Source organism: Arabidopsis lyrata (assembly GCF_000004255.2).
Source record: "Arabidopsis lyrata subsp. lyrata unplaced genomic scaffold ARALYscaffold_6, whole genome shotgun sequence".
Taxonomy (NCBI): Eukaryota; Viridiplantae; Streptophyta; class Magnoliopsida; order Brassicales; family Brassicaceae; genus Arabidopsis; species Arabidopsis lyrata.
The window spans coordinates 11,882,209-11,904,392 of NW_003302550.1; the positions used below are offsets into that span (position 1 = coordinate 11,882,209).

General features: G+C 37.2%; 4 protein-coding genes across 6 annotated transcripts; 2 read left to right on the forward strand and 2 right to left on the reverse strand.

Moving 5' to 3' along the window:
- Positions 1–3,233: 3,233 nt before the first annotated feature.
- On the reverse strand, positions 3,234–6,128 carry LOC9308268 (U-box domain-containing protein 51). 2 transcript variants are annotated; one of them, XM_021020242.1, is made up of 7 exons: positions 5,837–6,128; positions 5,661–5,734; positions 5,219–5,556; positions 4,844–5,132; positions 4,656–4,757; positions 4,159–4,587; positions 3,234–4,059 (listed from the first exon to the last, which is right to left on the reverse strand). In XM_021020242.1, exons 1-7 carry the CDS (start codon positions 6,012–6,014, stop codon positions 3,328–3,330), a joined length of 2,142 nt encoding a protein of 713 aa, XP_020875901.1. In that variant the 5' UTR covers positions 6,015–6,128; the 3' UTR covers positions 3,234–3,327. The 2 variants fall into 2 exon arrangements, with proteins under 2 accessions (XP_020875901.1, XP_020875902.1); XM_021020243.1 differs by having other exon boundaries at positions 5,833–5,946.
- A 909-nt stretch (positions 6,129–7,037) lies between these two features.
- LOC110227149 lies at positions 7,038–9,427 on the forward strand. Its single transcript, XM_021020505.1, has 2 exons — positions 7,038–8,169; positions 8,358–9,427. The coding sequence occupies exons 1-2, from the start codon at positions 7,038–7,040 to the stop codon at positions 9,425–9,427; spliced, it is 2,202 nt and encodes a 733-aa protein (XP_020876164.1).
- Positions 9,428–12,487: 3,060 nt separating this feature from the next.
- LOC9310370 (protein PLASTID MOVEMENT IMPAIRED 1-RELATED 2) lies at positions 12,488–16,242 on the forward strand. Of its 2 annotated transcripts, XM_021022867.1 has the most exons (4): positions 12,488–12,690; positions 12,871–13,339; positions 13,433–14,966; positions 15,076–16,242. In XM_021022867.1, the coding sequence occupies exons 2-4, from the start codon at positions 12,904–12,906 to the stop codon at positions 16,007–16,009; spliced, it is 2,904 nt and encodes a 967-aa protein (XP_020878526.1). In that variant the 5' UTR covers positions 12,488–12,690; positions 12,871–12,903; the 3' UTR covers positions 16,010–16,242. The 2 variants fall into 2 exon arrangements, with proteins under 2 accessions (XP_020878526.1, XP_020878525.1); XM_021022866.1 differs by having other exon boundaries at positions 12,489–12,690; positions 12,871–14,966.
- Positions 16,243–16,690: 448 nt separating this feature from the next.
- LOC9308269 (probable WRKY transcription factor 50) lies at positions 16,691–18,036 on the reverse strand. Its single transcript, XM_002874257.2, has 3 exons — positions 17,524–18,036; positions 17,275–17,413; positions 16,691–17,033 (listed from the first exon to the last, which is right to left on the reverse strand). Exons 1-3 carry the CDS (start codon positions 17,780–17,782, stop codon positions 16,910–16,912), a joined length of 522 nt encoding a protein of 173 aa, XP_002874303.1. The 5' UTR covers positions 17,783–18,036; the 3' UTR covers positions 16,691–16,909.
- Between the last annotated feature and the right edge of the window lie 4,148 nt (positions 18,037–22,184).

Consider the following 22,184-nt stretch of genomic DNA (forward strand, 5'->3'; position numbering starts at 1 on the left):
ATTTGTGACTTTGTGTGTGTGGTCACTCAAATTCCTCCAATCAATCAACGTATATATAATCCCTTATTAATTGAAAGGAGTATATATAAAATAAATAATACATTTAACCAAAATATTTTCAACAACAAAAAGCTATTAACGTTTTTACAAAAAAGAGTAACACATATATTTAGAAATAGCCAAGGTTTTATTAATCTTTTTAACCCTTTCTCACTATAAGCAGATTAATCCGTCGACAGGGTCTTCAGCTCAGAGCCGTAGCAACGATTATGAGGGTCGCCCGCAAAAAAAAAATAAGACCGTTCTAGAAAAGTGTATACTTATAAAAAAATTTAACCATAAAAAAAACAAAAAACAAAAAAAAAACTTTCTCTCATGCTTTAGGTGATTCAAACTCATTACCTAAGATATGTGGTGTATGACATAATACCACTAAGCTACTCAAACACATTGGTATTTGAGGACCGAAAATATTAATAATTTCTCGGAGGACCGCAGCTCCCGCTTCTCTTGCTTCTATCCAGCTACGGCTCTGCTTCTGCTTTATCAAAATTCAAAAGTAATGCTCAAAAACGAAACGTACATTATGAATAAAAAGAATCGATGAGAACAAATGCTCAAAGGGGAAGTTCTCGAGAAAGCACAAACACATACATGATTCCCATATTCGGAAATATCTACTATTTTTTTTATGTATGTTCGAGCATCGTTTCTGTTATATACTAAAGCAAAAGTTAACATACGTATGCGGATATTATTCTTTTTCTTTAGTTTATTATACTCGTGAAATTGTGATTGTATCCACGACCTACCACTGTACATAACACACGTTATATTCTAAAAAAAATATCACTTGAACTAGATGACGTACGGTCTCAGTACATTATCAAATTAATTGGCAAGGTGTTACTTATGGGTTAACATAAATAATGTTATGTACTTATGTTATCTATTTATCATAATATATTAAATTTATTTTGCTATTCGGATTAATAAATAGATAACATATGTCTTTAGTATATAAATAAAAAGTTTTTAATATAATGTAATGATGAATGATATTCACATATTCCTATAGAAAAAAAGAGGGAAAAAATGATGAATAAAAGTGTTTAATGGATTTTTATATGACTTACATGCAAAGTAGAAAATATCGACCGAGAGATTGAACAAATTAAATGTGTCTGCTGGCTTTGTTTAATCCAGACTATCCTTTTGTGTGTGTGTGCGCGCGCTTAGCTCGTAGCATACTAGCATATGCTACTTTAGACCATCTTTAATGGAGGGATCTAAAGAAAATATTAAGATGATCTTAGCATTTAATTGATTAAAATTAATTCTCAAATGTGTATTAAATCTAAGATGAGTTCCTTCGCTAAAGAACAAAAAAAAAGTTAAGAACTAAAAATAATAAATTTAATACTAAAAATTCTTAAGAACCAAAATTAAGAAACCATTGATAATGGTGCTCTTAGATATAGATTTTCATCACTAACATTGTGTAATACCACTCGGCTATATATATATATATATATATATATATATATATTATTCTATGTTGATGATAAATGTGCGGTTATATGTTATTAAAATATATTTTGTAAGCAAACCTTAATTGTATGTGTAAGTGACAACGTATTAACCGTAAGTAACTTAACATATTTTGTAAGTATTTGAGTCGGCTGGCTTTCGATAGATCTTGACAGACTTATAATATACTTATGGCAAAGTATACTTAAGATTTGAGGTTTCGAATTTGACAGATCTTGCCAAAACATTTGGGATTGTGGTTTAGGCGATTTTGCATACAAAATACTTATGGCAGATTTTGCTACATAGTTAGGTCATTTTCTTCCTTGTTTGTCCAGATTCCATTGGTTTAAACATTTGTAAAGTCTTCAATTTCCTTTAAATTTTATAGTGGAAACGGAAACAAGATATATCAGTCTGGCTCGATTACATAGCAATGAATTGGGTTTTTATCATATGAGCAAAAAAAGGTAAAAATAAAAGAGAATTAACTAGAAATGGAAATAAATATATCAATATTTCTGTAAAAAAATAACTTTATTATCTTTTTTGCTTCCATTATCTTCAAGATTATCTGTATCCAAATAATTGGAGAAGAGAGAGAAAATATAGGATTTGTTAGGATTTCTCTCGATCCCCCCTCTCTCCCTTTTGGCTATAAAAAGCCACAACAAGGTCTTCATTTCTTCCCACAGCCAAAGATAAACAAACACATATATCCTATAAGAATTTAGAGCAATGTTCCTCCATAATGGAACATCGATATATATATATATAGGTATATCTATATTATATTATATTCATTGCGTTCAAAGTGGCTAGGGTTTATACATGTATGTGATATTAAGAGGTATATATGAATCATAAATATGGATGGTTTGATTGATGAGTAATTGATGGTGACAGAAGAGAGTGAGCACACATGGTGGCTTTCTTGCATATTTGATGGTTTCATGCTTGAAGCTATGTGTGCTCACTCTCTATCTGTCACCCCCTTCTCTCTCTCTATATACACCATTTAAATTTATTTTATAGAGTTATATACAATTTGATTTTGATACCCTTGGTTTGGTTCCATTCTTTTTGTTATATTTAAATATCAATTGATTATGCCATTATTATGTAGATTATGTCATTTTATGAGCCATACCCTCTCTCTCTGTGTCTCTTTTTATTTTTTCGGTGCCTCTATATCGAGAAAGATCTCATGACAGATAATTAATTGGCTTAATTTCATTAGTTTACATAGTTGTTATTTATGAATCTCGATCTGATCAGTTTTTGAGTTGGACATGTTTAAAGAATTTATATGCAGAATTAGAGTCCAAAGAAATTATCAATACCAATATTGGAGTGGATTTCAATTGTTTTCTATGACAGATATGAAGTAGATTCAGATCTTTTCTTGAGTTTTTATTGGTGAAAGATATTTTATTTAGTTTTATTGTTTTGCTTTTGTTAACCCTAACATTTGGAACATTTTTTTAACATCTTTGGTATTAACTTATTAATAACCTCTTAACATGTATTCTTATTCTCTTCTTTTAAATCTTTTGTTTGTATACTCAAAAAGCCTACAATTTGCAAATGGAATCCATCTTATATTCTTCTGTTTGTATACTCAAAAAATCATACAATGGCTCTTGTTTTATTTTTAAAGGGGTAAAATTGTGAAAAAAAGAACTTTGAGAGAAGAGACTCTATTCGAATTCCAACATGAGCCATATTTGTATGAATTGTAGACGAAGTTCAACAGTTTATATTTTCTGATATTACAAACCATATGTTTGTTCTTTGTCATATCCACTCCTTAGTTCTCTCATCACCACGAATCAAATCAACATCATTCCCAAAGTTTTTTAATCTAATAAGATGTGGGACTACTTCCTTTCCAAGATCGGGTCTATCTCTTTTTCTTAGCTCCGCGCATTTCAACGATAGAGTAGCAAAAGATTGAGCCTCTTGTAAAGGCCAATCATGCACGACGGGGTCAAGCATTTCCTTGAAAGTTCCTTTACTAATTGCCCTAGAGACTTGGTGAGCCAACCCCATGGGAGGCCTTGCGGTTATGATCTGAAGTAGCAATATCCCAAATGAGTATACGTCTGACTTTGTGGTTAACATTCCTGTTTGTTGGTATTCAGGGTCTATGTAACAAAACGTTCCTGCCGCGGATGTCATGTGGTATTGTGTAACGCTATTAGCTACCGATGCTGGGACTAACCGCGCTAAACCAACGTCGCTGATCTTGCTCACATAGTTTCTGTCTAAGAGTATATTGGCTGGTTTAAGGTCGCGGTGAACTAAAGGTTCTGGCTTAGCTTGATGAAGGAATGAGAGGGCAGTAGCAATCTCCGCGGCTATTTCAAAACGTTTCCTCCACGAAAGCGGTGGAGAGTTTCCTCTACGGAAGAGTCTATCCTCTAAGCTCCCATTTTCCATGAACTCATAAACCAAACATCCATATTCTGGACATGCACCAAGGAGAAGAACCATATGAGGATGCCTTATGGAACTTAAAACCTCAACCTGTAAAATGAGAGTATAAAATATATATGATTATGAGATTAATTAAACTTGTAATATGCAAAACCAACAAAAAAAAGAAAAAATAAATACAAATCTTACTTCTTGTTGAAATTGTTTTTTTCCTTGAGCAGCATCAGGTCTTAAAACTTTAATGGCAACAGGAGTGTGGTCAAGTTCGCCATTATACACCGGTCCATATCCTCCTTCACCAATCTTCCTATGATTTGCAAACTGTTCTGTGGCTTCTTCGATCTCTTCTATCGTATATTTTCTGTAGCGAACATCGTTATGTGCCAAAGCACTCACTGCGCGGTCTTTATCCTTTTCTTCACTTATCGCTTTCATCTCCGCTTGCTTCCTTCTTTGTCCTTCTAGCTCAGCCATTCTCTGAGCTTTCTCAGCTGCTTCTTCTGCTGTTCTACACTTTGCCTTCTCCATTTCCGCAACTGCCAATGCTGCTTCTTCAGAAAGCCTCGCTTTCTCGAACTTTCGAGCTTCTTCTATTTTCCACTGATTTAGCTCGTTTGCCTAGATAATAAAAGAAGCCATGATCCGTACCGTATTCAACAAGAAACTTGCTCAAATTTAACCTATACCTTTCTTTTTGCCGTAAGTGCTTCTTTACAAGCTGAGCTATACATGTCCATAGTTTGCTTAAGCTCAAGCTTTAGCCTTCTCATTTCAGCTTCAATATCTTTCTGCAAACAAAGCAACAACCATGGATTTAGAGCCTTCTAATTATTCTTAAACTTAAAAAGAAATTAAATCATTCAAGAAAACGCACAGTTGATTGTGGAATCGACTCTTCTGAAGAACTCGATGCACCATGATAAAAATCCATATTATTATGAGCAGAGAGATCAATGGAACCCATCATGCCTAATCCAACTTCAGATTCATCAGAAAATGAACTTTGTAACGTTGGATTTCTTTGGAAGGCAACTTGGTTAAAGCCGTTGTTTAAATCCATCGACCCATTTATAGTGTTTTTGTAACTTTTTTGCGTTGTGTTGAAGGCACGATTATGCGGATAAGTAGTCTCATTAGGTTTGTTCCTTGCACTACGCTGGACCCTAAAATGTATCAAGAAAACAATCAACATTAGCTTTTAGTAAAACTTTTGCAAGAAACTGATAAAAGGAACCAAAGGTTGGTTTACCTAGGTATAAGATCTTGCTCGCTATCCGATAAAGATTGGATTAAAAAGCCAGATGACGGAACACGAGGCGGGGCAAGCGTATTGGTGATAGGTCTTTGTGCTGGTCGGGAAGATTGAACTTTTCCTCCTTTAGAAATGACATACACGGAACAAAAATCAGGCGTCGATTTCATTATGCTAGATTGCACCTCATGTGGTTTACTAAACATAAAAGACCTAGCGAAGCTGTTCTTCGAGGATGCTCCCATTACAAGATTGTTAACCAGGTTGTTATTAATGTAATCCAATATTGCTTTTGCCACATCCGAATCGTCAAGAACAACCTCCGTCATTGAAATCTACTAAGAGTGCATGGTGTTAAAACATTTCTGTTTATGCTTGATTAATGTTCGAAAACGAAATGAAAAAAGGGTTATATATATATATATATATATCATTATACCCCTTTTCGCGCACAATATCCTCGATATGGAATAAAAAGCTGATTTAGATCATCATTATTCAAATTGGCTCCATCTGCGCAATTCATTATCAAAATCTTAAACATTTTGAAAACACATGATGATGATTCCTACTAGTTTCAAGATTATAGGAAAAAAATGAGTATAAGGTACCTACGGTTTGAGTTTTTGGAACGAACATGGACAAGAATCATGACTGGTTTGTGAATCATATTGAGGAGATGGTCGACCGCCCAACGAACAGCGTAATGACTATGCTTTTCTTTGTCTATTGCAACCACCGTCGAGTTCACCGGAGAATGGATATCGTCTGACGAGTACGGTGAAGCCATCATGGTCAGACAACACTAGGCAGAATTATGTCACCACAAGACCACAAAGGAGCTTGTGGTCTAAGTTTTTCTTCTCTCAATTCAACGGACGAGACATCAAGTTCTTATAAATCATTGATTTTAGTATCTCCTTTTCTTTCGGTCAAAGAAAAGAAAGTATTTTTAGATACGTATTGGTAATATATATCTACTAAACAGTTGTTTTTTACTATATGGAAACTTTTATACAAAAAATGAAAAAATAGAAAATTTCTTTCTTTTTGAAAAATGTTTGTGTTTATTCTTTGTAACAAATTAAATTTTAACTTTATAAAAGAAAACAAATATAATTTTATGGAACTATATATGGTGATTAAAAAACACATAAATTAAGGAACTATGGTGGTTAAAACCAATTGTTTTTCTTAATAATCGCAACAAACTATAGATGTAATTTCTCAATGCGTACGCGTATACAATCGTATATAAAAGTTATGTTAGACACCTATTGGAGTTTCATGAACCAAGCATAGTTATTGATTCAATACTAATTAGTAATTAATTACTGTAACATATTGGATTGGTGTACATGTATCTGTATTCTGTATTCATTTTTGTTTTTTTTAGTTTACAAAAGTTTAGATTAATTCTTTAGAATAAAGTATTATATAGCAAAACATGAAAAAAAAAAAAAATTGTTTTAAACTTCAATTTTAGTTTTCTTTCCGGTTGAAGATAATGGCACCTTTTCTCTCGGAGGGCGATTTCTGGGGCGATCTCCGGATTTCTCTTCTTTCTTGCGTTTCTCCCCGCCGGAGATTATTTCCGCCGGCTTTAATCGCTTTTTGGTTGGTTAATTCTGACGGTTTTCGTCTGTCACAGTTTCTCGTTGGCAGTTTCTCTTTTCCTTCAATTTCGAAGGAAAACTGTAAAAGAAAACCGCCATGGATCAACCCCTATATATCTGTCGGAATCTCGCAACTTCTTTCTTCTTCAGACACTTTCTGTTTTTTCTTTTCTTTCCGAGTGAAAACAGAGATCAAAACAATGAGTGATAACATTCGAAAATCGCTTCAGGATCTTAATTTGGGGATTAATGATACCCCGATCTCCTTGCCCTCTGAGTTGTGTGGAAAAGCTGCCACGCTCAACCGCTTTTCACTAATCGTCTCTGTCGTGAATCCAAGGAAGCAGAATCTCAGAGCAATTGCTTCTCAGATGCCGCGAATCTGGGGCTTTGTAGAAGCCTGTCGTGGAAGGATTCTGGGTAACGGCAAAGTTCTCTTCATCTTCCAATCTGAGGAATCGATGAATCTGGTTCTTCGTCGTGGACCATGGGCATTCAATGACTGGATGCTTTCTGTTCACCGGTGGTATCCAAACATCACAGAGGATGAAATGAAGATCATTCCCTTTTGGATTCAGATCAGAGGAATCCCGGTACTCTATCTCACAAATGCGATGGTAAGTTACATTGGGAACCAACTCGGGTATGTCGATGAGGTTGATTTTGATGAGACTGCAGGATGGGCTGAATTTGCTAGAGTCTGTGTGAAGTGGAACTACGACATGCCTTTACGTTTTCAGAGGAACTTCCAGTTTTCAGCGGATGACAACACCATTTTGAAATTCAGATTTGAAAGGCTCCGCAACTTTTGCACCAGATGTGGTTCTCTGAAACATGATGTGAAAGAATGCTCTTTGCACTACGAAGATCCGCCTGTGGACAACAGCGATGATGACAATGATCCTGATGATCACAATCCGCATGAAGAGAAAGGCCCTGCCTCTGCAGATACTCTGCAGACAATTGCTCCGGATGGTGAAATCCAAATCCCTGGTCTACAAAGGAACAACCGCTTCACTGAATTCATCATGACTGAATCAGAGGACACAACTTCACCAAGCGTGTTTGAGGACACTGAACTAATGGCCGAGAGACTCCGCTATCTACACAACAAGTTTACCAAGGGAAAGGAACAAGAGACACCGACTGCAAAGGCGCACTGTGTTACCATTCTGGAGAGCAGTCCAACAAGCCAGAAACGCAAGAGGAAGGAGATGGAGGTTTTTTACCAACAATGTGAGGAGATTGAAGATCTGACGGTCCTGTGTCAGATTCGCAAGAAGGAAAAGACCGAGTCTCAGGGCTCATGCTCTGGTGACATAATGGACAGAGGTGCGGGGGGCCCGGTACCCCTATATGTTCCCCCATGAGAGTACTCACATGGAATTGTCAAGGAATGGGATCACCGCTAACTCAAGCTCGCTTAAAACGTTTATGTCGTATTATTAAACCTGATATTTTATTTCTATGTGAAACTCTAAATATGTGTAATATTGTACGTGATTTCTCTTGTGTGTTAGGATTTAATAACTTAATAACTGAGCCCCCTCATGGTAGGAGTGGAGGACTAGCTTTAATGTGGACCAAAAATGTTTCGTTGTCCAAAGTTTATCAGGATGAACGAATGATTGATGTATTTGTTAAGTTTAATGATAATGGTTTCTATTTTTCGGGTGTGTATGGACATCCTGTCCAAAGTATGCGTCACTTATTTTGGGAACGATTAGAAAGAATTGGTGTGGTCCGTGATGGAGCTTGGATACTTGCAGGAGATTTCAATGAAATCAAATCAAATTCTGAAAAAATAGGAGGGCCACATAGAGAGGAGTGGAGCTTCAGAGATTTCCGAAACATGATCACTTCTTGTGATCTAATAGACTTAAAATCAAAAGGGGACATATTCTCATGGGTGGGGGAACGACACAATCATACTGTCAAGTGCTGCCTTGATCGGGTAATGGTTAACACTGAATGGGCTGCAACTTTCCCGAATGCAGAAGCAGAATTTATGGACTTCAATGGGTCAGATCATAAGCCTATTCTAAAATGTATCAATCCGACCTCACCGGCCACACATAAACCTTTCCGTTTTGACAAACGGTTGAGTCAAATTCCAGAGTTTGAGAACATAGTAGCAAAAGGTTGGAATTCTTGCAAACATACAAATAGATACTCAATAAGTGATCAAATCAGAAACTGCAGGAAAGCAATGTCCAAAGGTAAACACAAGTCAAACATGAATGCTGCTAAACGCATCGACTACCATCAATCCAAACTTAACCAAGCGATGGAGAGCACAAACAGAGCTATTAGAAGACGCATACCACAGATTCAAGAAGAACTCACCAAAGCATACCGTGATGAGGAGATTTATTGGCGAACAAAAAGCCGTAAGCAGTGGATGAAAGAAGGCGATCGTAACACTGCTTACTTTCACGCGAGCACAAAGACCAGATACTCAAGAAACTACATATCCTCCATCAACGATGAGCAGAACAACACTTTCCGTGGCGATGAAGAAATTGGGAGTCATGCTCAAACTATTTTTCTAAGGTTTATGAGTCCAGTGGAATCCCGGTTTCCCCAATAGATTTTGCTGACTTTAATCCCACAGTCACAAACAATATAAACGAGGAACTAACACGGGATTTTGATGATAAAGAAATATATGATGCGATTTGTGCAATCGGTGATGACAGAGCCCCAGGGCCAGATGGTTTAACAGCAAGGTTCTACAAATGCTACTGGAACATTATTGGTGAAGATGTGATTAAGGAGGTACGCGAGTTTTTCTTAACCTCGTACATGAAACCTAGCATTAATCATACAAATATTTGTATGATACCGAAAATATCTAGTCCACTCACTCTAGCCGACTATAGACCCATAGCTCTTTGTAATGTCCTTTACAAAATCATATCCAAATGTCTAGTAAATCGACTTAAACTACATTTGGGATCTATAGTTTCGGATTCACAAGCAGCTTTCATCCCCGGGAGATTCATTACGGACAATATTATGATTGCACACGAAGTGATGCACTCATTAAAAACAAGAAAAAGAGTCTCCCAAAACTATATGGCCATCAAAACTGATGTAACCAAAGCTTATGATAGAGTTGAATGGAATTTTTTAGAGGTCACTATGAAACTTTTTGGTTTTTCGGAAAAATGGATTGAGTGGATTATGGCAACGGTACGATCAGTGAGATATTCTATATTGGTAAACGGTTCACCACATGGTTTGGTCACTCCGGCTAGAGGAATCCGACAAGGAGATCCACTCTCCCCATATTTATTCATACTTTGTGCCGATATTATGAACCATTTAATCAAAAGCAAAGCCTCGACGGGTGAAATTCGTGGAGTACGTATAGGAAATGGTGTACCAGCTATCACTCATTTACAGTTTGCGGACGACTCACTGTTCTTTTGTCAAGCAAATGATCGCAATTGCTATGCTTTGAAGGAAGCCTTTGAAGTCTATGAGTATTATTCGGGGCAAAAGATCAATACCAGCAAATCCCTCATCACCTTTGGATCTAGAATAAATGGGAATCTTCAAAACCGTCTCAAAAACATATTGAAAATTCCGAATCACGGAGGTGGAGGGAAATATTTAGGTCTCCCTGAACAATTTGGAAAAAAGAAAAAGGAGATGTTCAACTACATAATAGAGAACGTGAAGAAGAGAACATCATCGTGGAGTGCGAAGTACCTTTCTACAGCTGGCAAAGAGATTATTATTAAATCTGTTGCGCTTTCAATGCCGGTTTATGCAATGTCGTGTTTCAAATTGCCCATAGGAGTGGTCTCCGAAATTGAAAACTTACTTATGAGATTCTGGTGGGAGAAAAGTAACAATAAAAGAGGCATTCCTTGGATAGCTTGGAAACGGCTTCAATATACGAAAAAAGAAGGTGGATTGGGTTTTAAAGACCTTGCAAAATTTAACGATGCGCTACTCGCGAAACAAGCTTGGCGAATATTGAAACATCCACAGTCCCTCTTTGCACGAATAATGAAAGCCCGTTATTTCCGAGATGACGACTTGTTAAATGCAAAAAAACGCACAAATCAATCGTACGGGTGGACATCAATATTAGCAGGTTTAGATATCATCAAAAAAGGATCCAGATACATCATTGGGGATGGAAACACGGCGAGAGTCGGCATTCACAACATTACTCCATGTAATCCACCAAAACCGATCCGTAGCAGAGACATAAATTCAAACCCACAAGTCAAGGAATTCATCTCTAGTACAGGCTCATATCGTTTCTGGAATGATAACTTGATCTCTGACCATGTGAACCACGAGGATCATACCTTCCTAAAACAAATTCATCTACCCCAAATATCATTACCAGATAGACTTGTCTGGCACTATAATAAATCGGGAGAATATACAGTTCGCTCAGTTTACTGGCTCTCAACACATGAACCTCATTACATAAGCGTACGACCTGGAGCCCCTTACGGTTCTACCTTGACGAAAACCTCCATTTGGAAATTATCAACATTACCAAAAATCAAACACTTCCTATGGAGAGTCCTTTTTAAAGCTATACCGACTACTACCCGACTAAATGCCCGGAGAATGAAACTCGATCCGAAATGTCCTCGCTGTTCACTGGACAACGAAACAATAAATCATGTTCTCTTCACCTGCCCGTATGCTACAATGATCTGGAGACTATCAAACATCGGCATCAATTCTATACAGTCACCAACCCCGGATTGTGAAGCCAACATTTTAAGTATCATTGAGTTACAGAAAACGCAGGGTTTATCAATGGATCAGAAGTTGTTACCTTTGTGGCTATTATGGCGCATTTGGAAATCTAGGAACAATTACATTTTTAATAGCAGGAGGGAAACTCCTCACAGTGTCGTGATACAAGCTGAAGCAGAAGTAAGAGAATGGATTACGCATATACAATCAGATCGTCCGCTAGACCAGCCACGAACACAACATCAACCGGATCTGAATTGGCAACGACCTCCAAGAAATTACACTAAATGTAATTATGATGCAGGTTTTGATCCCTTGACACACCAAACAACGGGAGGATGGATCCTACGTGATGATAACGGAACTACAAAAGGATGGGGTGCACTAAGTTTAGGGACATCAATATCACCGTTAGAAGCTGAAGCAAAAATCTTATTATCGACGATGCAACAAGTTTGGAACAGAGGTATTTCAGCAATAATTTTCGAGGGGGATTGCGAGGTTCTTACCAAGATAATCAATGGTCTCTTATATGATATTGCAATTGAAGGACTATACCAGGACATTTCTTTTTGGGCTACGAGATTCCTTGATGTCAAATTTGTTTCTGTTAAAAGAAGTTGTAATAAGGTTGCTCACTGTTTAGCTAAACATGGTTGTCAAAGTTCTGTTTTTTTGGCTGATAATTTGTACCTGCCGGTTTGGCTAACCGAACAATTGTATCATGATTTCTTAAACTCATTAATATAATACCTATTTTGACGAAAAAAAAAAAAAGAAAAAAAATATTCATCTAGTGAATTGAAAAAATACTGGCAAGTCCGTGTAAAATGAAAAATGCATGCCGTTTTTATAATGCTTATCTTGCCGTTTTTGACAGAAAAAAAAACACACACTTATCTCTCTTAATATCTTCATCTTCTCTGCTTTTCTTCCATGGTTACGTCACTGCATCAGCAACACACAATTTTGGACCCACCGGAATCAAATGAAACCCTACCGGCGAAACTAAGTATTAACTTCACTCACGCTTTTCCTATGAAGTCATCTTCCAAAGATTCTTCAAAAGTTTTCTATTTTTAGAATCCCCAGAAACTCTTTCAAAATCCTCTGAAACCGGTAAGAATTAGATTATCTCTGTTTTTCTGTTAGATTTTTTTATGAAATCAGAGACCTTTAAGTATTCAGATTTCATTAGAGACTAAACCCATTTCAAAGTTTTCGTTTTTGCGTTTCGGGTCATGTTAGATCCTTGTTTTTGTGGTTTCTGAAGTAACATTGATTCTATGACTTCTGCAGCATTGTATGACTTGATCAAAGAGAGTGTAAGCAATGTCTGTGAATGATAGAGAGGAGTCATCTAATGGGCAGTTGTTGAAGGACATTAAGGAGGTAAGTAAAGCTCTTTACTTGAACAACAATGGACCTCAAAGACCGGTGCTTTCGTTGTCTCCTTCTGTTCGATCTAAATCTGTTTCGAGAACTACAGAGATTGGGGTAGTATTGTCAAATAAGAAGAAGAAATTGTTGGTACCATGGGATTGGAAGAAGCCTTTGAAAGCTATAGCTCATTTTGGGCAGCGTAGGTTTGATGTTTGTTTTCTTCTACATGTTCATTCCATTGAAGGGTTGCCTTTGAATTTGGATGGTACTAAGTTGGTTGTGCAATGGAAGAGGAAGGATGAAGAAATGACTACTCAACCTTCGAAGGTTTTACAAGGAACTGCTGAGTTTGAAGAGACCTTAACGCATAGATGTTCGGTATACGGTAGCAAACATGGGCCTCATCGTTCTGCAAAATATCAAGTGAAACTTTTTTTGGTCTATGTCTCTCCTGTTGATGCTCCATGGCTTGTTCTAGGGAAGCATTGGGTTGATTTCACCAAGATATTACCGTTGTCTCTGGAGGAACTGGAAGGTACAAGAAGCACGAGAAAGTGGAACACGAGCTTCAAATTATCAGGCCTGGCGGAGTCTGCAGTGTTGAATCTTAGTTTTGATTACTCAGTTGTCAGCAGTTCAGTCTGTGACTCAACAAGTGAGAAAGTGATGCTGAAGCGGGTTGGTAGTGTTCCAAGTATGGACCATAGATCGTCATCTCTTGATGATGGAAAGGTCATCAATCAAGTCTCGCCGAGTCTGAGTTTGGATCTTTCCCAGTCAATAGATTTTCTCTATGAGAAACTTAACGAACAAAACCCACAAAGATCAACCGAAACTGGTATCAAGTATGAACATCTGGGGAAAACTGAGGTAGACCCAGGTTTGAAGATTGATAAGCAAGCAGATGACTCTGGCGACACTGATTTTGCTTTTACTGGACAAGGAGTAGAGATGTTTCAGCAAGAAAGATCAAGGCTGGAAGAAAGCACTTATCCAAATACAGAGTCCTCGAGAATTGAAATTATTGATGTCCATGAGATACTTAAAGATGAAGATGAATCCTTTTTCGAGGACAGCCTTTTTATTGATCACTTATCAGTGGCCGCATTAAAACATTCAGTTGATGGAGCACCCAAGTCATCTTTCAGTAGCCAGGTAATTTCTGAGTCATCTGAGAGTAAATCTCCATCAGCCATGGAAGATTCTACGAAGAAAGAAAACTTTTTGGAAGTGAAATCTACTTACAAAGCTGCCAAAATATCAACGAAGTCACTAAGCTTGGATGACATTACTGAGTCTGTAGCTAATGATTTTCTAAACATGCTTGAACTTGAGGAATGTTCTTATGTTTATACCTCAGATGGTGAACCTACATCTCCTCGTGAATCTCTGCTTCGAGAGTTTGAGAATGAGGCTTTCGCTTCTAGAAACTTTCTCTTAGATTTAGATGGAGAAGCAGCAGATGTTTCTGATACTGATGAGAAATCGAATGATTTCTCGTTCTCTGCAAGTTCTTTGGGTGTTGGAGAAAGCAAGCGTGAGGGAAAGTCTCAGCTGTTAATAGACAGAAGGAAGGCCAAGGTACTTGAAGACTTGGAAACTGAAAATTTATTCCGAGAGTGGGAATTTAATGATAAATGTTTTGAGAACTCTTTTTGTGCTTGCTCTGATGGGTTTGGAAGTCCAATAGAGCTTCCAGTTGACAAGGGAGTAGATTTGCTTCCACTTGGAGATAACATTGGTCCTTCTGTTTGGATAAAAGGGGGAGGGTGTATCCGGTCCATAAATCCTTTATTGTTCAGAGAGTGTAAGGATGCATCACATCTAATCATGCAAGTTTCAGTCCCGGTGGTGCTAGTATCAGAATTAGGTTCTGATATCCTTGAAATACTACAAAGTTTGGCAGCTTCTGGAATTGAAGGACTTTGCTCTGAAGTTAATGCATTAATGCCTTTGGAAGATATTATGGGGAAGACGATACATGAAGTTGTCGATGGCGCAAAATTGGAGAGGTTCAGATACTTTCACCATGTTGATACATTAAGCATTATATTTATACTTTCCAAGTTTATTCTAAAAAGATATAGTTGTCATGTTATATTTTTTTTTCATGACTTACAGAACTGGACATGATTGCTCTGACAAGAGTAGAGGTGTCGTGGTTCAGAAACCATCAGGACAACTGGATTTGTTTCCTTCAAATGAAGAATTTGGGGGCTTTGGATCCAATATGTGTCCAAGTTATGTACCTCTTGAAGATATCACTTCCTTAGCTATTGATGAGATATACCTTCTCTCGATAGAAGGATTAAAGATTCAATGCAGTATGTCAGACCAAGATCCACAATCAGGAATTGCACCAAAACCCATGGATCAGTCTGATGCTCTAGAGTTGATGAGTTTTTCCTCAACGTTGGATGAGTGGTTAAGGCTTGACCATGGAATGCTAGACAACAAAGATCAAACCAGTAAGCAAATGAGAAATAAAATATTAGCGCACCACGCCTATCAAGATCAGGCTTCTAGTGGAAAGGGTCATACATTAAGGAACAAGTTGACACTTGCTCTTCAAGTATTACTTAGAGATCCATTCGTCAATAATGAACCTGTTGGTGCATCTATGCTTGCTCTGATCCAAGTTGAAAGGTCTTTGGATTCCTCAAATTCATCTGTGTGTAGTTTGGCTCAAGAAGGAAGAAATAAGGACTCCTTTGGATATGAGACGCAGTTGTGGAGAATCACTGAAATTGGTCTAGCGGGTTTGAAAATTGAGCCTGGTGTAGACCATCCATGGTGTACAAAATCACAGCAACAGTCTGGCACCCGCTGGTTACTTGCCAGTGGCGCTGATAAAACCATCAAGTGTCAAGCCTCAGAGTCAAAAGCGATCATTGTATCAAACCCACAAGCAACTAGAAAGAGGTTGGACACATTGTGGAGTATAATATCTGACAGGCACCATCAAGAAGGTGATTTGAGTAGCTCTGCTGCCTCTGTTCCATTTACAAGAAATTTAGACGTGATCTTTTTAAATGAAGTAACAGAAAGATCGTGATAGTAGCATTTCCATTGGCATATTATTATACTTCTTTCTTTCCACTCTCTACTGAAGAACTAGTCATTTTGATGTGAAAGCAGTCTTGTTCACGGTGGAATATGCTTCGCTGACTCCCCTTTCTCTAGTTGAAAAAAGTAGATGCAGATGTCATCAGTTTTATCAATGTGTACGAGAAATATAATTTTTGGTAAATATACTCCATTTGCGAATTCAAGGTTTCTTCTTTCATCTATGCTTGTTTCTTTGTGAAAAAGTTGATCTTATTCAGTGACGAGAATATGATATTCCGTCTTGAGTGTAAATACTGCCTTTAGAAATCACTGTGATGAGCAGAGACTTGACGTCGAATACTGAATACAGAGCCTTCATAGGAGAACCATGTCTGCTTCATCTCATCTAACTCCAGGAGGGTCAAGCCGTCAAGGCTTAAATTCAAGGTAATGGCCGCTCTATTATTCTTTGTAATGGCTCATTTTTTATTGATTTAAATGTGATCTCTTCCTTGTGCATGGCTTCTTCATTATTTTCTATTGATACATTATGGCTGGCAAGATCCCATTGTATTCATTAGTGGTTTGGGAATTGGTCTGGTAATTATCTGATTAGATTTGCATTGATATTCCAGGATTGCTAGTTTATGGTAAGATATGAGGTTCTCTGGACTGTTATGTCCACCGATTCTCACTTGTAACAAACTTAGATGTTATAGAAGTACTACAGATTCAGAATGTCATAAATCTCTCAAAAAATGTGTGAAACCCGTCAACCAGTTTACAATGAATATGAAGAACTAGAAGCAGTTTAAGTATCATAACCATCTTGCACCCTTTTTTTTATATATCTCTCAACCGTTGATAAGAAGATGCCATGTCTAGCAACGTAAGCTTGCCTTGTGCCTTAGTTCGCGCTTGAGTGATTGTGGGAGCCCTCGTAAGTTGTTATCACAAAGCTCGGATCATCTCTATCTCTTTCAACCCTTTTCTTCACAGGACAGCTATCAACTGAACATTTGTAGTAGTTTCTGCAAATTACATGGAAATCATTGCAATTAACCAGTGGTAGTTTTGATGTATTTGATTTTCAGGTCAAAGGAGGCAATGGCTGAAAAACAATTCAACTACTACAAGCATGTCATTTCCCAGCTATTTGTGTTCTCACATTTGCTCTGCTTTTTTGGTAATATGGAAACTGACTGATCTCAAGAGTATGAGAAGGTTGAATTTGAAAGATGTAAGCAAGAATTGAGAAATGTTGTTTCCTACCTGGGATATGGGCTGTTCTTCACCATCTTCTTCCCATACTTTCTCCACTTAAACCCGTCATCAAGCACTTCCACCTCAGACCGTGTCTTGAACGCAACTCTCTCTTTAACTTTCTTCTTTTCTTTCTTGTTTTGGTTGTCTTGCATAAGGAAATAGGGGGAAAAAAACAGATTCAGTATAGAATGACTTGTAAACTGCAAATATACAAGCTATTTGATCTTATTGTTAGAATGTAAAGAAAAAACTTACTGGCAGAGGCAGTGGCTGTAGCCGCAACAGAAGCGTTGGTCCTTTGAGATTCGGGATGACAGAAACTGCTAGAAGAACCTGAGAATAAGGCAGCAGCAACATCACTAGTCTGATAACCATAAGACTGATTCATCCCCGAAACTGCAGACACAAGATCATCATCCATCCATTCATCTGACAAGTCTAGCTCCGGAAACTCGAATCCTGAGTGAGTATCATCGCTGTAACTCCTCGCCAAGTTTGTCTCTGCTCCATTCATGCTCAACACTATTTATGCCTATACGAATGTGTGATCTTCCCTTTTCTTGGTCTGAAGACTTAACTTTCGAAAGGAAGCTTCAATGTTAGTGCTTTGTAAGAAATGTGTACTTGTGTGTACAGTTTCTTAAGGTAACTTACATAGGAAGATGTATGCTTTAAATCTTCTTTGGTCTTTCTCTATGACAAAGACTGGTGGTTGACTTGTGTCTTGGTCCACGATTACTCTTTTTATTCCTTTTTCTTTTATTCAAGTCTTTTCACAAGTCTTCTTGTGCAAGGACTTAAGGCTTAAGTTACGCAACCACGATTTCTCATCTTAAAAACACCATTTTTATTTTTCCTTTTTCCATTTCTCAATGTGTTTTTAAGCAATAGAGACATTATTTGACTCTAAAGTAAATGACAAAAGATTGATTCTCTTTGGATTAGACTGTTGAGTTTAATTTTCAACTTTTGGTTGCCTTATCTTTTAGTAGGTAACTTGGAACACTTTGAATTTTCTAGTCAAGAGAAGAACTTGTTATGTAATGACTTTGAATTCTTCTTCGTTCTTGTTTAATACAAAAAGTATTGTTAGAGATGAATAAGGATTTGATATAGAAATATGTTTCAGTGTATCCAGATACTATGCAAATTGCAATATCTAACTTTTTGGATGAAGACATAACAAGTTTGTGAGGATAAAACGACTTAAGCTTAAAAAAGATCAACATCATAGGTAGATCAAACAATATTTGTCCCAAAAAAAAAAAAAAAAAGTAGTCGGATATATCTATGAATAACAAGTTCTCAATATTTGTCCCAAAAAAAAAAAAAAAAGTAGTCGGATGTAACCGTTGATTAATTTAAAAGTCTATTGTCCTAAATGAACAATTTTTACCAAACTGGTCGGATATATCTATGAATAATTTTTCTTTTCTTATATCCATGTTGCTCTGTTTAAAAGAGTACAGTCTTTAGAAATAAGAATATGATGATTCCTCCAATCTCCTCAACCTCGACTCATCAAGCTCATCAACAAGAATGTTTGCAACCGTATCAGCTCAATCAAAGACATGGGAGAGTAGGAGACCATCGCTACGACGACGACCTAAGGCTGTGGTTTCTCTCTAGTTTCTTAAGAACACAGTAGCTTTCAAAGAAATCACTCTTCTTTATTAATGTTTAGAAAACTCTCTCAAAAACTAAACACAAAGCTCTCAATGTTCTCTCTTAATGTTTGCCACAACTCAACAAACATATATATAGGATTAACACAACTTTTGCTAATCCTATTATGATTAGGATTTGATAACGCCAAAACCTAACTAAACTTTATATAGAACCTTGTTATCATAAACCGACTTATTTATGATTACTTGGACCTCAAGCCTTTGAAGCTTACCCAACAATCTCCCTCTTAAGCTTCAACTCGCTTGAGCTTAAGTCTTGAACTCCTATCATGCTTCTCATTTCACCAAACTTGATCCTTGCCAATGCTTTAGTTAGTATGTCCGCCTTTTGCTCTTCTCCGGGTACGTGCTCTGCATCAACAACATCATTCTCGATACACTCCCGAATAAAATGGTAACGCTTGTGAATGTGTTTGCTTTTACCATCAAATACGGGGTTCTTTGTCAATGCAATAGCCAATTTATTGTCAATCTTGATGAGTACTTTCTCGGTCTTCCATCCCGCGACCTCGCTGAAGATGTCTTGTAACCAAATCGCTTGACGTGCCGCCTCCCTTGCTGCCATGAACTCGGCCTCACATGATGAAAGAGCAACTGTGCTCTGTTTTTGCAAACACCAACTAATTGGTGATGATCCGAAGTAGAAAATGTGGCCCGTACTACTTCTTCCGTCGTCTTGATCAATGTTATGGCTACTGTCGCTGAACCCGACGATTCTCTTTGATCCATCCCGACCAAACTTCAAGCCAAATGCCATTGATCCTTTTAGGTACCGGAGAATTTGTTTCATTATCTCTCCATGAGATTTTCGAGGACTTTGCATGTAACGACTAGCAACTCCAACCACAAAAGCTAAATCCGGTCTTGTGTGAAGTAAATACCTTTAGCAACCAATGTTTCGTCTATATCATGTTGGATCTATCTCCGGCTCCTCTTGAGCTTTTGAAACTAGTAATCCAAACATCATAGGAATTTTCGTAGGATTGCAAGTGTTCATACCGGCTTCTAACAAGATCCTTCTCGCATAAGCTTCTTGTTTGATTTCAATTCCTTCTTCTCCTTGACGAACTTCAGTCTCGAGGTAATAAGTGAGCTTCCCAAGATCCGACATCTCAAACTTAGATGACATACCTTTCTTGAATTCACTAATAACTTTGAGAGTATTTCCCGTCACAAATAAGTCGTCAACATAAATCGCAACAATTAGTAGGGTACCTTCTATTAGGAATGTGGCCTAACTTAACCCAAAAGCTAGCTCAAGAGTTAAGGATTGCCACATCTTTTATATACTATCCAAAGATCTTAATCCCAAGCAATGTGGGACATTCTAATAGGCCTCCTCGAGATGTGGGTGGGAAACGGCCCAACGGGAACAGTCCAAGCCCAACATCTCGAAAATACAACAAGACATGCCACTTATATGGGCCACATAGGTAGGAAACCATTTTTGTGGGAATTTGCTTGTTGGGCCAACCTTGGGCTCTGATACCATATTAGGAATGTGGCCTAACTTAACCCAAAAGCTAGCTCAAGAGTTAAGGATTGCTACATTCTTTATATACTACCCAAAGATCTTAATCCCAAGCAATGTGAGACATTCTAATAGGCCTCCTCGAGATGTGGGTGGGAAACGGTCCAACGGGAAACAGCCCAAGCCCAACATCTCGGAAATACAACAAGACATGCCACTTATATGGGCCACATAGGTGGGAAACCATTTGTGTGGAAATTTGCTTGTTGGGCCAACCTGGCTCTGATACCATATTAGGAATGTGACCTAACTTAACCCAAAAGCTAGCTCAAGAGTTAAGGATTGCCACATCTTTTATATACTATCCAAAGATCTTAATCCCAAGCAATGTGGGACATTCTAATACCTTCTTCTTCCCTACGATACACGGAATTCTCCTTAGAGAATTTCTTGAACTTCAACTCTTTCAAGATTTGATCCAATTTCGTGTTCCAAGCTCTAGGGGCTTGTTTTAGTCCGTATAAAGAAATCACTCTTCTTTATTAATGTTTAGAAAACTCTCTCAAAAACTAAATACAAAGCTTTTAAAGAAATCACTCTTCTTTATTAATGTTTAGAAAACTCTCTCAAAAACTAAATACAAAGCTCTCAATGTTCTCTCTTAATGTTTGCCACAACTTAACAAACACATATATAGGGTTAACACAACTTTGCTATTCCTATTATGATTAGGATTTGATAACTCCAAAACCTAATTAAACTTTATCTAGAACCTTCTTATCATAAACCGATTTGTTTATGATTACTTGGACCTCAAGCCTTTGAAGCTTACCCAACATTCTCCACTCGACCAACTCCGTAAACAAGCTTGGCATCAATTTTAAAACTCCCTCTCTGCTCTCGGTGTATTTCTTTTTCAAACAATCTCAAAAAACTGAAGCATTCATTGTACACAAGATTTTTGATTAAATATAATTTTACATTCAATTCTAAAAAAAGAAAGAATATGATGATTCTATCGATGAATGTTTAAGGTTCATTGATTTCAAAGTTTTGTTAGTCTGACTTGTGTTTTCCTTTCCTAGGACTCTGGGCTTATATTGATTCTTTATATTATGGTGTAAATGGGCCTTTTGATTGACATATTAAGTGTTATGGGCCATGATATTTGAGATAGTGTTATGGCTCATTTGATCTATTGATTGGTATATGAAAGACGAATTTATATGTTTTAAGCAAGAAAAAATGTATTTTCATACCCGTACAATTTTTAAAGTGTGTTTTCATACCTGAACAAATAAGTAGAGTTACTTCCAACCTAAACCGTAAAAAACATTTAAATTTCATCCCAAACTTTACATTTAGTTTTTTTTTTTTTTGGAGTCGTAATTAACCAGTGTTAGTCAATCGTCACGGTTGCTGAGTCAACTGACATGTGTTTGATGGTGTGGCTTAAAACGACGCCTTTGTGTTTGTTGGAATTAATATTGTAATTTTTTTTTTTGCAAAAGTCGGGTCTCGAACCCTCCAAATATCACTAGTTGTGGGTTATGAGTTGAGTAAACGAGTGAGATGTTGGAATTCGAGACCGAATTTTTGCAAAATAATAATAATAATATAACTCTAACATACACAATGGCATCGTTTTAAGTCACATCATCAAACACGTGTCAGTTGACTCAGCAACCGTAACAGTTGACTAACACTTGTTAATTACGATTCCAAAAAAAAACAGTAAATTTAAAGTTTGGATATAA

Bases quoted from the DNA above. Each gene is read 5' to 3' on its own strand.
- LOC9308268 (XM_021020242.1), bottom strand. From the start codon at position 6,014: ATGATGGCTTCACCGTACTCGTCAGACGATATCCATTCTCCGGTGAAC. The intron at 4,758-4,843 runs GTGCGTTTTCTT...CTTTGTTTGCAG, and splicing joins AGTCGATTCCACAATCAACT to AAAGATATTGAAGCTGAAAT. The intron at 4,588-4,655 runs GTATAGGTTAAA...TTTATTATCTAG, and splicing joins CACTTACGGCAAAAAGAAAG to GCAAACGAGCTAAATCAGTG.
- LOC110227149 (XM_021020505.1), top strand. From the start codon at position 7,038: ATGAGTGATAACATTCGAAAATCGCTTCAGGATCTTAATTTGGGGATT. The intron at 8,170-8,357 runs GTGCGGGGGGCC...CTTGTGTGTTAG, and splicing joins TGGTGACATAATGGACAGAG to GATTTAATAACTTAATAACT.
- LOC9310370 (XM_021022866.1), top strand. From the start codon at position 12,904: ATGTCTGTGAATGATAGAGAGGAGTCATCTAATGGGCAGTTGTTGAAG. The intron at 14,967-15,075 runs GTTCAGATACTT...CATGACTTACAG, and splicing joins GATGGCGCAAAATTGGAGAG to AACTGGACATGATTGCTCTG.
- LOC9308269 (XM_002874257.2), bottom strand. From the start codon at position 17,782: ATGAATGGAGCAGAGACAAACTTGGCGAGGAGTTACAGCGATGATACT. The intron at 17,414-17,523 runs GTAAGTTTTTTC...TCCTTATGCAAG, and splicing joins TACAGCCACTGCCTCTGCCA to ACAACCAAAACAAGAAAGAA. The intron at 17,034-17,274 runs GTAGGAAACAAC...TGTAATTTGCAG, and splicing joins AAGAACAGCCCATATCCCAG to AAACTACTACAAATGTTCAG.